The sequence below is a fragment of the Zerene cesonia genome, chromosome 15, assembly GCF_012273895.1.
Source record: "Zerene cesonia ecotype Mississippi chromosome 15, Zerene_cesonia_1.1, whole genome shotgun sequence".
In the NCBI taxonomy this organism is placed as follows: domain Eukaryota; kingdom Metazoa; phylum Arthropoda; class Insecta; order Lepidoptera; family Pieridae; genus Zerene; species Zerene cesonia.
In genome coordinates, this window is record NC_052116.1 from 2169989 (window position 1) to 2181692 (window position 11704).

An 11704-nucleotide genomic window follows, 5' to 3' on the forward strand; every position below is an offset into this window, starting at 1 on the left:
TATTTTTTTAATTTATGATACCTTAGAAATTGGGAGACGTAAAAAAACTGTGACGCGAACATTTTGAATATAGACACGCTTTTTGTAAATTTCATCTCAATAAACATCTTAAGATCCTCGAGTAGAACTTTAGTTACATATCTAGAGATAATATAAAGAGTAGTTTGTTTGATTCCACACGCCAACCTTGGGAACTGTATCGATTTCAAGAATTTATTCACCATTGGATAAGTACATGACCTTGAGTGCTATAGGCTATACAGAAAGGAGTATAGTAATTTATCAAGTTTGTTAAAGAAATGTCATCCCTATATTAATTGACTCTTAACAACCGATACAAGTATAGGATGTAAATTTTACTTATTTTAGTCGATCTTATTCCCTGGTGTGGCAGTGAATTAGTAATTAAAAATACAATAGGAAAGTAATGGAATGATTACGTAATAATGACTTAACAGTAAAATCACAACCGACGTTCTTGTATATACTACCTACCTACTTACTACTCATATTATAAACGCGAAAAATTGACATGGAGGGACCTTGTAATCTACGTAAAAAGCACTAAACGGATTTTAATCATATTCAGCAGTGATTATATATATTAAAATTATATAAAGTACTCTGTGAAAATAACACACTTAGCAAGTAAATTTCTCTACAGTGTAGTATTATGTTATCTGTGACTGTGTTAATGCTATTTTAGTATAAAAACGTAATTACTTCTGTTTGACCGCTTAAAAGCATCATTGAGAATGTCGGTTAGCTTTTTAAATTTCGCTTATTAAAAAAAATAATAACTTTATCGATAAAGCAAACTCTTAAGCCGTGTTTTTGTATTTTTGTCACAATAAAACTTATTTACCAATTTAGATATGGATAACATCCTTTCGTTTGCCTACGCTTGAGTGGATCCTTCAGTCTATTCCTATTTTTATGTGTATAATCTGTGTCTACATCTACTGTAGATAGAACAGCAGTCTCGCCTTCTTTAACATAACTCACTTTTAATATGATTTTCTTCATTTGCACAGGTGCAACGGATGGCGAATGCTCAACTGTTATATTCAACAGCTTTCATTTAATGTCACTTTTTTACGTCAAGTAATTTTTAATAAATAACTAATGAACGCACCTCTATCAAAAGTCACTGTCATTTTAAACCTAAGTTGAAGTTCGACGTCAATTTCACTAGAAAATGTGTAAACATCAACATCGTTTAGCATAAAATTAAGTACAACAGAAAAGGACTGTTTCCAGTTCATTAATGAATAAATATTAACATTATGAATATTTGTAGAACTTGTCTTGCCATAGAAACTAGTAAAAATATCTATGACTTACCGAAAGGAGTACAAGAAGAATCAAAATCTCATACTGAAATAATGCAGTTTTGTGTAGACATTGAGGCAAGTAAACATACTTAAAAAAAATTACATTGACAATTTGATAAGAATTAAATTAATAAACTTATTTTTTATTACATTTTTCTAGATAGTACCAGACCAAAAGATTAGTACAAAGCTTTGTGAAACATGTTTTTTAAAGATTGTTGACATATACAAGTTCAAAGAGCAGGCAATTAAAAACGACAAATATTTACAAACACATTCCAGTTATATTGGGACAAATAATTGCCTTGTAGGCGATACCCCTTTCAAACAGTGTGACGACGATTATAATGATAATTTTATTTACGATGGCTCACAAATTGAAATAAAAGACGAAGTAGATGTGAAAGAAGAAAGTGAATCTGGAGATTATAAATCTGATGATGAACTACTTAGCACTATTAAGAATATCAAATATGGTTATGTGACTGAAGATGTTAAGGAAAATTGTAAGTAAAACATTTATCTATGTGAAGTGATTTTCCCTGATATATATATTTGTATCATAATTTTTAATAAAATAATCTCAAAAACAGTTAAAAGAAATGGATGAACACAATGAACAATTTCTTTAAATGAAGATAAATATTTATATACACTCTCTAACATAAGAATATATTTAACATAAGAAACATCTAGTGTTATTCGATTAAAATTATGACACATTCTTCTCATTATCTTAATCTTTCAACAGTACCAACAATACAAGCTAAAAATAAAAAAGGGCGGGAGAAAATTAAAGACAAGAAAAACAAAGAGGCTCAAATATGTGAAGAGTGTGGAAAAACTGTTAGAAATATCAAGGCTCATATGACTCTGCATCAACCAAAGTGTGCCCAGAAGAATTACCAATGTGAATACTGTGATAAAGTATTTAAAAGTTATGGTGCCCGCTACAAACATGTTAAAATAAAACATTTTGGTGTGAAGGAGCATTGTTATTTATGTAATAAGAGTATGTGTTATTTTATGCAGAAAATAAATAAAGAAGATATAATTTTACTCTAAGTATCTGACTTAGCATAGACAAATTACATTTACTGAAGAATTTTACTTCATTTTTCTTTTTGGGTTTATAAATCAAGAAATCTAAGATCATTTTAATCTATCTAGTAGTTTTTGAGTCATTAAATAACATCTTTCATTTAAGTATGCATCTATTGTTTTTGTAGATTTGTTTGATCATATTTTTTAAATGTTACATTATGTTTTATGTTAATCTCTATCAACATTTGCTTCTACTCTCTTCCTTCTGAAGCTACATAAACTATTTTAAGAGAATAAATCAACCTAATATTACTAATGACCTATATGTATTATAACTTACAAAAAATCTTGCTTTATTTAAATAAAACCATTAAAACTTCCAGAAGTAGTAAATCTAAAGAGCCATACCCTTAACATGCATGACACAAGCAGCTTGCCATTTGAGTGTAACATTTGTAGTCGCCGCTTCATATCGCCCTCCAGACTGAAGGAGCACACGCTCATACACACAAAAGAGAAACCGTTTATGTGTGATATGTGCAATAAGGGATTCCGGAATAGCCGCCTCATGATGGTTCATAAGTAAGTTTAACTTACTGTCCTATACATCAGTAGTATTAAAATTTATAAATTTTGCATTATTTAATTTACAATTCTATTTATGATATCAGAATTGATAATGTATGTTGTATTTATCAGGGTTCTAGTGTATATATATCCAAATCATCAAACTTGAGTTTTATAATTATAAATTAAAATTAATTAATCAATTTTTAATTATAATATTTTCGACCTTCCTCCTTGATTAACGCGTGAGTGTAGAACCGAAGGGTCCTGGCTTCGATTCCCGGTGGGTACGCACAAAAAAAAAAATGTCTCGGTCTGGTAGGACACAAAAGGCTGATCACCTACTGATCCATAAAGAAAATCGATCTGTGAAACAGATGTACATCATCTGCCCCATACCCCACTAGGGGACAAGGGACTTTGCTATAATTAAAATTTTTATAATTATACTGTTAATTTATTTAAATTGTCCAACTCCTTGATTATGTTTTTATAATTTTTTTCAGGCGTCAAGTTCATGATAAGGAAAAACATCATCTATGCCAATTCTGTTCTAAAAGTTTTTTTAAGAAATATGCATTACAAATACATTTGAGGTTTGTTGCTGTATTATTACATTAGTTATTTATTAATTAGATTAATATTATAATATAACGCGAAATAAGAAAATGAAACTGAACATGGTTAATTTTCAAATCATCTTGATATTTAAAGGATTGCTTACAAAAATATGATTTTGACTCATAAACATTTCGTCCCCAAAGCAACTACTTTTTCAGCAAGATTCCGCCTCTACAGTAATTTACTGAACTCTTATCGTGCAGGAGTCACTCCAAAGAGAAGCCCTACGAATGCAAGATTTGCGGCAAGTGGTACTCCTGCAGCACCGTGCTCAAGAACCACGCCCTCTTGCACGAGGGCGATAAGAAGTTTAGTTGCAAGTACTGTGATATGACCTTCGCTAGTGCTAAGTGAGTATTTTATATTTTAACTAGCGGTCCGCCCCGGCTGCCCGTGGTACGTATATGGCCTGTAGTCTTCTTCAATAAATGGGCTATCTAACACTGATAGAATTTTTCAAATCGCACCAGCATTTCCTGAGATTAGTGCGTTCAAACAAACAAACTCTAAAAAAAAAAAAAAGCTTTATTATATTAGTATAGATTAATGCTATTTAATAATAAGAGATTAGATTACAGTATTTTCTCTTTTCTTCGTGTGATATATGCATTAAATAAATTGATACGATAGCTGAATAGTTTGTTTGAACGCGCTTATCTCAGGAATTACTGGACCGATTTCAAATATTATTTCACCCTTGAGTATGTACGTGATCACTCAGTGCTATTACAGGTTACATATGTACCACGGGCGAGGTCGGTGAAAACCGCTAGTACGTAATAAATTATAACATAGTAATGGCGGTCGTCTTTTAAACAATTGCTTGTCTTTACTACATCACATGATAAAATAACAATTTTAAGCCTGCAATTTAGTTCATATTGTAACCAAATAAATGTTCTACTTCACAATTATTTCAGACCATAATCAATTAAAACAATTCTTTCATTATGTTTATAAAATACTAGCGGTCCGCCCTGGCCTCGTTCGTGATACATATATGGCCTATGGTGTAACTAACTTTCTAATGGTGAAATAATTTTTGAAATCGAATCAATAGTTTTTATGTGAAACCATTACAAACATACATACAAATATTTCCTGTAATTGAGATGTGTATTCCCGTTTCAGATATGTCTACAAGCACATGGTAGTTCATACGAAAGAGAAGAAATACCCGTGTAAGTATTGCGGAGTGAGGTTCGGTCGCTCCGACCACCGGTTGAGGCACGAGAAGACTGCGCACGAAAGACATTTTACTTCTTCCACGTGATAGGAGATATTTAAAATATATATATTACAAGCAAAAGGGAGAAATAATGGCGGCCAACTCTACTTAAAGTATATTGACTTAATGAAAACTTATACGGGAATCATGGTAAAATTTGCATTTAATTACGTATGGAATTATGTTGAGAAATGTTGAAAATACATTATATACTGTTATGGGAAAGCATGTTTTATTTAATTCATCTCAAACATTATGGTCAAATTATAGAGTACCACCACAGACAATCAAATAAAAACATGTTTTTTATTCAAGTTATATTTTTCAATAAATAACGTTAACTTCTAAACATCGACAAATTGTTCAATCCAAAAGACCACACAAGTCAAAATACAGCCTTATAAAACACAGTGCACTCCACACAATACAGGAAATAGTCTAAATCACTCCTCATCTGGTTTTTCGGCTATGTTTTCAAAGCCAGCTTCCAATTCGTTTACTTCACAAGCGCAATCCTCGACCAGCCTCGGCGACTCGTTAGGAGAATGTATATTCAAAGTATTCGCTATCATATCGAGTTTGTCCCGCAAGTACGGGTATTCGTTGGCCAAGGTGTGCACAATGTGTTTGAGCTTGTCGTTGAGAGCCTGTCCTTGGTTGAACTCCGTGATGACCACCGCTCTGGGCTTCCTGACGCGAACCGATTGCCGCTTTATAGCCGTAGCAAGCTCGGTACCCAAACGCTGGCTGCGGACCACTCTTTCTAGAAGCTAGCAATGATAAACAATTAGCCTAATTACAAATGTACATTAAATATCTCATTTGCTTTTTTTCAAAATCAAAAACGTGCATGGGAGAGAGAATGTACCATTCCAAATTCCAAAATAGCATTACATGATAAAAATTTCCTGGTAAATACAAAAATAACGTATCGTAATCGTTGAAAACCCACGGAGCTATCAATTAACAAAGCTAAAAGATCAAATACAGGCGAATTGAGATCCTATTTGGATTTCAAGACTAGATAAGTCAGTCTCTAAAGTCCGATTCAGGGTTACAATAGACCTCTCTGTAACCTCACCCATTGTTTATTCTGGTCGGCCTCCTGTATGTCCCGCATGAGCGAGGCTACGCGCTCCTCCAGCTGCGCGTTGAGCGCGCCCGTGTCCGCCGCCTCGCGCTCCAGCCGCTCCTGCTCGCTCTGCAGCGACTCGTAGCGCTGCCTTGTTTCCGATAGATCCTGGTAATATCGTCATATTATGCACATGGGCTATATACATACATGTTTTATATGTTATATGCATAAAACAGTAATGGAAAGTTGAACAGTTCCATCGTTTTAACACAGCTTTGACAGTCAACGAGTTTGATTTTTTTTTTACTTTGGATAGTCAATTTATCGAAAAACTCTACCACATAAAACGTAAATCGTTGCACCTATTGGCACAGGAAAAACTGTTGAATAAAATTTTAAGAATGCACAAAATTGCTCGAGTCAGCTAGAAGGTATATATTTCTAAATAACATTGATATTGGTGTAGACATATAATGTACCTAGATATAAGGTAGGGAAACAAAGTGACTACCAACCTTAGTGACCCTCGCAACGTCCGCGCGCACCAGGCGCAAGCGGTGGTGGTAGGCCGCCTGCGAGGTGTGCCCCGCGCCGTGCGCGCGCTCCACGGCGGCAGCCGCGCGGCTCTTCTCCATCACCGTCTCGCGCCGCGTCACGTACAGCGCTAGGTCCTCTGCCAGCTTCTCGCTTGTCTTACGTAGTTGTTCGCGGCGTACCTGACAAATGAACAAATTAGAGTTTTAGGGAGGGAGGGAGGAGTAGGTGGGCTCAGAATTTAACATAACGTAACGGATTAAAATGAAAAATGTGTTAAAAGAATACATAGTAATGCATATTCATATAAGAAATGATACTTATCTTCTTACGTTCGATACGTTCTTAAAATAAGAGGTTGACAGTGCATTAATAAGTAGCCAGTTATATTAAATAATTTGTACTTATCTGATGTATGCTGAATATAGTGAATAAATGCATAGGGCAATCGCATGGAAACAACAGATGAGCAGAAACAGCGCATTGAAATTCGAAACTTTTTTTACTTCTAATTCGTAATTACTCTTCCAATCATTTTTTATATCTACTATACTCACTTCCATGCGGTGTATCTCTGCTCTCATCTGTCCAATCTCTCCGGCAGCTGATTTAGCGTTCTGAATGTTCCGTTTAAGATCGACAGCTAGAATACCCTGAAACATTTACATTATTTTATATTATTTCCAGACTTCTAAATTTCAATGTTACCTAATGTAGAAATTAGATCGTATATTAGCATTTTTGACGATTTTTTATTTTTTATAGCTAGTACCTTAGTATTTTCTTGTGTGTTGATTACGTACGAACTAGTACCTTTCTTTGCCATATAAGAGCTTCTCTTTGAACACGATCAAGTTCTTGAGTGAGATTGATTTTCTCTTTCTCCATGGCTTCTATGTCTTCCTCCAGTTGAATTATGTCAGTTTCAGCATCCTTAACAAAACAGAAACTGTGTTTATATAACAAACACTTTAAAATATATTCTCTATGAGTAGAGGTTCTATTTATAGATTACACTGAGACAAACTTTCTAGCCTGATAAAATAAGACACTGTAAATGAAAGCATAAAATTAAATTGGTCATCGTATCCTACTTGCTCCCACTCACCTTCAAGTTAGCGGCATACTCGTGTGTGATAGCGACGTTCGTCTTGTGCGCGTACTGGTTGCGCTCCGTGGAGTCCTTGCGCGTGCGCTCGAGCACCTCGAGGCGGCCGCGCAGCTCGCGCAGCGTGCGCTCCACGCGCGCGCGCTCCCCGTCCACGCGCTCGCACTCCGCCTGTATGCGCATTGTCTTCTGCTCGCAGATTTGGATCTCTGCTCGGAATATGGTCGCATTTTATGTTCCAGTTCGATAACTGAGTGGAGAATTTTCTATCGCCTAACTGGATCTTTTTTGAGATAAGTATGCGTAGAAAATACCAAACCGAATTGAAATAAGATGATTTTTATTTTAGAAAGAAAGCAAATCACAGTAAACGGTCCTCACGTCAACGGCGAAAACCAGTGTTATAGAAACTTTCTCCGTAACTTATACTCATTTGTTGACCATTTTGAGATAATGATAATGTGTTAACGTCTAAAATCCGAAAAAAAAACACGTTCTTATATTTTTATCACTCGGTTGCCGCAGATACACCCGGGTAGACAACTTTTTGTATGCTTTAAATATTTTGAAGGTCATCCATCCTAACCCAAATGGAGACAAATTGAAAAAAAAAATTATTATGATTCGCCCAGATATTATAAGCAATAATAACTGGACATTCTTGTATGAAGATATCTTATGTGTCAAAAATGCGCATTTATTACTTAGTACAATCACAAATAACATAGTATTATTCTAGAAGTACAATCTATACTAACGTTTGTTAATAAGATTGACATCAAAGATGATCTTGTGATGCTGCGAAGTGAGCTTGACCACGTGCCCCTGCAGCCGCAGCCACTCGTGCTGCATGCTCTCGGTGCGCTCTCGCAACGACTTTATCTGCTGCTCCAACTCTTCAATGCGACGCTCTTGTGGGGACTTTAACTAATTTCAAAAATTATTGATTAATGGTAAAATCTTTAATAACTAAAAATATAGTCGATAGAAGCGAAATTATTCTCCGATGTAAAACTCTTGGAGTGACTTAAAGTGATATTCGAGCATGGTTTTAATATACGTAATAATTGCCACAAGGTCAATCATCAAGTAAGGTATGAGAACTAACAAAAAAATTAATGCCTTCTTAATAATTATAAGAATTAGCGTATTTCAATTATCTGTACTTAATTTGTTCGGTTGTACAGCACAGTTATTTAATCTTTACAAGCGAAACCCATAACACAATCGCTATAATACATGTAGTAGGTAGGGAACCAACCTAAGAAATTATCAATAAAATTTAAAAAACTTACATCAAACACTTCCTTGAGAGCAGTATACTTCTTCATAATTATATCAAGTTCCCGCTGCTTCCTCAAAATGACCAGTGATTTCTGATCATATTTCTCTTGCAGTCGTTCAATCTCTTTCTCCCTCTCTCTCACTTTCGCTAACGTTTCATCAAGGATTATCTTGTTCTTAGCTTGTCTGTTTCTATTCACTTCAATATCGAGCATCATCTTTGCGTGATTATTTTCCATCGCCATTAAGGTTATCTCCTAAAAATATGGAAAAATGAGCTTGTATATATGTAAATTATAATTACTTCAACTCATCAACAGTTTATGAAAATTTACCGGTTGATTTATTTAAAGAATATTGAATATTGTCAAAAGTACTTCAACCTAATATAATAGCTATAGCCTAAGAACTATTAACCTGTTTTCGAGACATTTCCCTCATCTTCTTGATACCATTGGCCATAGATTCTACAGCTTTGTCGTTCAAGAGACACTCTTGAAGATTAGTCAGTATTTCATTCTCTAATTTCAACTTTTGTTCAATACGATGGTCGTACTCTTTCTCCGTGCTTTTCAAAATGTTTCTCATTGTTTGGTTCTCCTGAAATTTCAATTGGATTAAATTTTTTTTCACCTACAAAAATATTTCGAATACAGCTAGGGACATTCATACGGAATTTATCATATCCTGATCGCGTTGCGTCATCTCAATCGACTCAGTAAGTTGTGCAATTTGCGCCTCTAAGTTAACCCTTCTCGACTCTTCTGTTTCGTCTGAAAGAGTATCGTAATTATGATTTGAAATAAATAGATGCGGTAAATAATTATCAAATAAGTAATATATTAAATTGCTCACAAAGTTTTTTGGCGCCCATAATATCATATTCCAGCTTATCCTTATTCATTGCAAGCTCCTTCCCTTTGTTCATTTCTTCCATCGTGACTTTCTTGGTTATCTCTAAATTGTTTAACAGCGTGCGGTAATTTTCTTGAAGGACCCTAAAATTATACGTACATTTGCAATGTGTTATAGTTAATGTTTTGCGTTTCACTATATAAATTATGGGCATTCTATTTTGTTTAAATTATATATAACAAAGACAACATACGTCTTATAACGCAAATCACTTTTAATTAAAATTTAGTACCATCTAAGAAATTTGTTTTAACCGACGTTTTAAAAACTAAGAATTTTTTACCTGACTACTCCGTGGGTTTTCAATCGTTTGGAATGGATTATTTTTATGTTTGACAGAAATTCGATCGCATTTTAAAATCTGGAGTACCAACCTCCTCTACGGGGACTCTGATGACCTTTTTCGTAGAAAATAATTGTTACCAACCTATAGTCATCTCTTACGGAGTCATAAACCTTGTCTCTCTGTTGAATGTTAATCAGCACTGAATTCCACAAGCTCACAAGGCGTTTCTTGTCCAACTCCAAATCTTCCAGCTCTGCTGCGTATGCTGTCACCTTTTCAATATAAATATGATTATTTTATTATCTAATCCCATTTAATACAACATGACATTTTTTTTACAAAGGGATACAGGCGAAATACGAGTTTTCATAAATACACACTGTAAAAATATACCTTATCGTTAACTTTTTCCATTTCATTGTTTTTCACCTCGAGCTGCTTTTGAAACATTTCCAACTTCGACTCTAATTTCCATACTTCATTACTCAAGCCGTATATAATCATGTCCTGTAAATTAAATCTTCTGTAATTAAAACATTAAACGAAGCAAAAATATACATATTCCTTTTATATTTTTTTCAAACTCTAAAAACCAATTTTAGCATATGATAGAGGCTCCATCATATAGTACCAGTTGCCGCTTCTCATCAGCGAGCGCCCGCTTTTCGGCTCGCATCTTGTCCGACATGCGTTGGCTCACGGTCAGGTCGGACTCGGTTTCCTCGCGCCACGCCTCCAGCTGGCGGCACAGGCTTGTTAGCGCCTCCAATTCTTCTGTGGCCTCACGCTCTGACAGTGAGTATACACTTTTTTAGAACATGTTGAATGTAATAAATTAACGCGCATTGATACGATCCACTAATTTAATGTACCCGCGACCTCCTGCTCATTTGTCTATTTACTCAGATAGTGAATAAAGACTTAACAAAGAAATAAGAAATAAGTAATACAACATATGATACAACTATGTATATTCAAGTATATAATATCTCCATGATTGGATTTTACAGACAACAGATTCGACATATAACATCTAGATAAAATAAAGATTCAATATATTCTCAAGTTAAATTTTAAATCAGGTTTTCAGATCAAAAACCAATTATACCAGTCATAATCATTTGATCGAGTTTTTCCTTGGCCCTCTGATACTGCTCGTTGGCGTCCCGCGCGCGCTGCTCCGCCGCTTGTCTCTCCGAGGTGCTCTTGGCTAATGTCGTTTCGTATTCTCCAATCAAAATCTGTATCAATATAGCAGTAATAAATAGTGTTCCCAATATCACATTCGAACCACATTTTTTAAATATTCACCATACACCCCTATATTTTCAACCATCATAAAATTTACTCTATATGGTAGGTTCTAGACCATATTTAGAAAAAATACGTACCCTCTGCGCATTGGTATCATGGTCACTTCTATAAATAGCTTCCAAATCTCTTTCATATCCCTGCTTGCTCAGTCTCAGCTCATCGCGCTACAATTAAATTTTATGAAATATTTACATGATACGGTATATCATTCAAAAACATGCTTAATGAGAAAACAATACCAAATTCAAAATCTCTTCCTCGGCAATAGCATTCTCTTTTTCCAAGAATTGCTTGAGGGTTTGTTGGAAGCGCTGCATCAAGGGATGCGAAGACTCGAGAACAGCTGGCATCGCACCCATCGGACGCTTGTTGCGCCATCTGTTAACGATTTATA

The 11704-nt window shown here is 34.8% G+C and overlaps 2 protein-coding genes across 2 annotated transcripts in view; one reads left to right on the forward strand and one right to left on the reverse strand.

Annotated features, from left to right (window-relative positions):
- The first annotated feature begins 1196 nt into the window (after nt 1-1196).
- On the forward strand, nt 1197-5019 carry LOC119832270 (zinc finger protein OZF-like). Its single transcript, XM_038355930.1, has 7 exons — nt 1197-1409; nt 1495-1840; nt 2086-2346; nt 2762-2960; nt 3452-3541; nt 3770-3916; nt 4698-5019. The coding sequence occupies exons 1-7, from the start codon at nt 1287-1289 to the stop codon at nt 4837-4839; spliced, it is 1308 nt and encodes a 435-aa protein (XP_038211858.1). The 5' UTR covers nt 1197-1286; the 3' UTR covers nt 4840-5019.
- Nucleotides 5020-5114: 95 nt separating this feature from the next.
- LOC119832436 (coiled-coil domain-containing protein 40) overlaps nt 5115-11704 on the reverse strand; it is an 8237-nt gene continuing 1647 nt past the window's right edge. Inside the window, exons 3-19 of the mRNA XM_038356106.1 lie at nt 11550-11688; nt 11388-11474; nt 11105-11237; nt 10628-10785; nt 10390-10503; nt 10138-10268; nt 9651-9793; nt 9468-9568; nt 9213-9395; nt 8807-9052; nt 8270-8438; nt 7512-7720; nt 7217-7336; nt 6961-7056; nt 6385-6585; nt 5876-6034; nt 5115-5564 (exon numbers count right to left, since the gene is read on the reverse strand). Coding sequence (XP_038212034.1) covers nt 5238-5564; nt 5876-6034; nt 6385-6585; nt 6961-7056; nt 7217-7336; nt 7512-7720; nt 8270-8438; nt 8807-9052; nt 9213-9395; nt 9468-9568; nt 9651-9793; nt 10138-10268; nt 10390-10503; nt 10628-10785; nt 11105-11237; nt 11388-11474; nt 11550-11688 — 2716 coding nt within the window. The 3' untranslated portion in view covers nt 5115-5237. The remainder of the gene's footprint in view (nt 5565-5875; nt 6035-6384; nt 6586-6960; nt 7057-7216; nt 7337-7511; nt 7721-8269; nt 8439-8806; nt 9053-9212; nt 9396-9467; nt 9569-9650; nt 9794-10137; nt 10269-10389; nt 10504-10627; nt 10786-11104; nt 11238-11387; nt 11475-11549; nt 11689-11704) is intronic.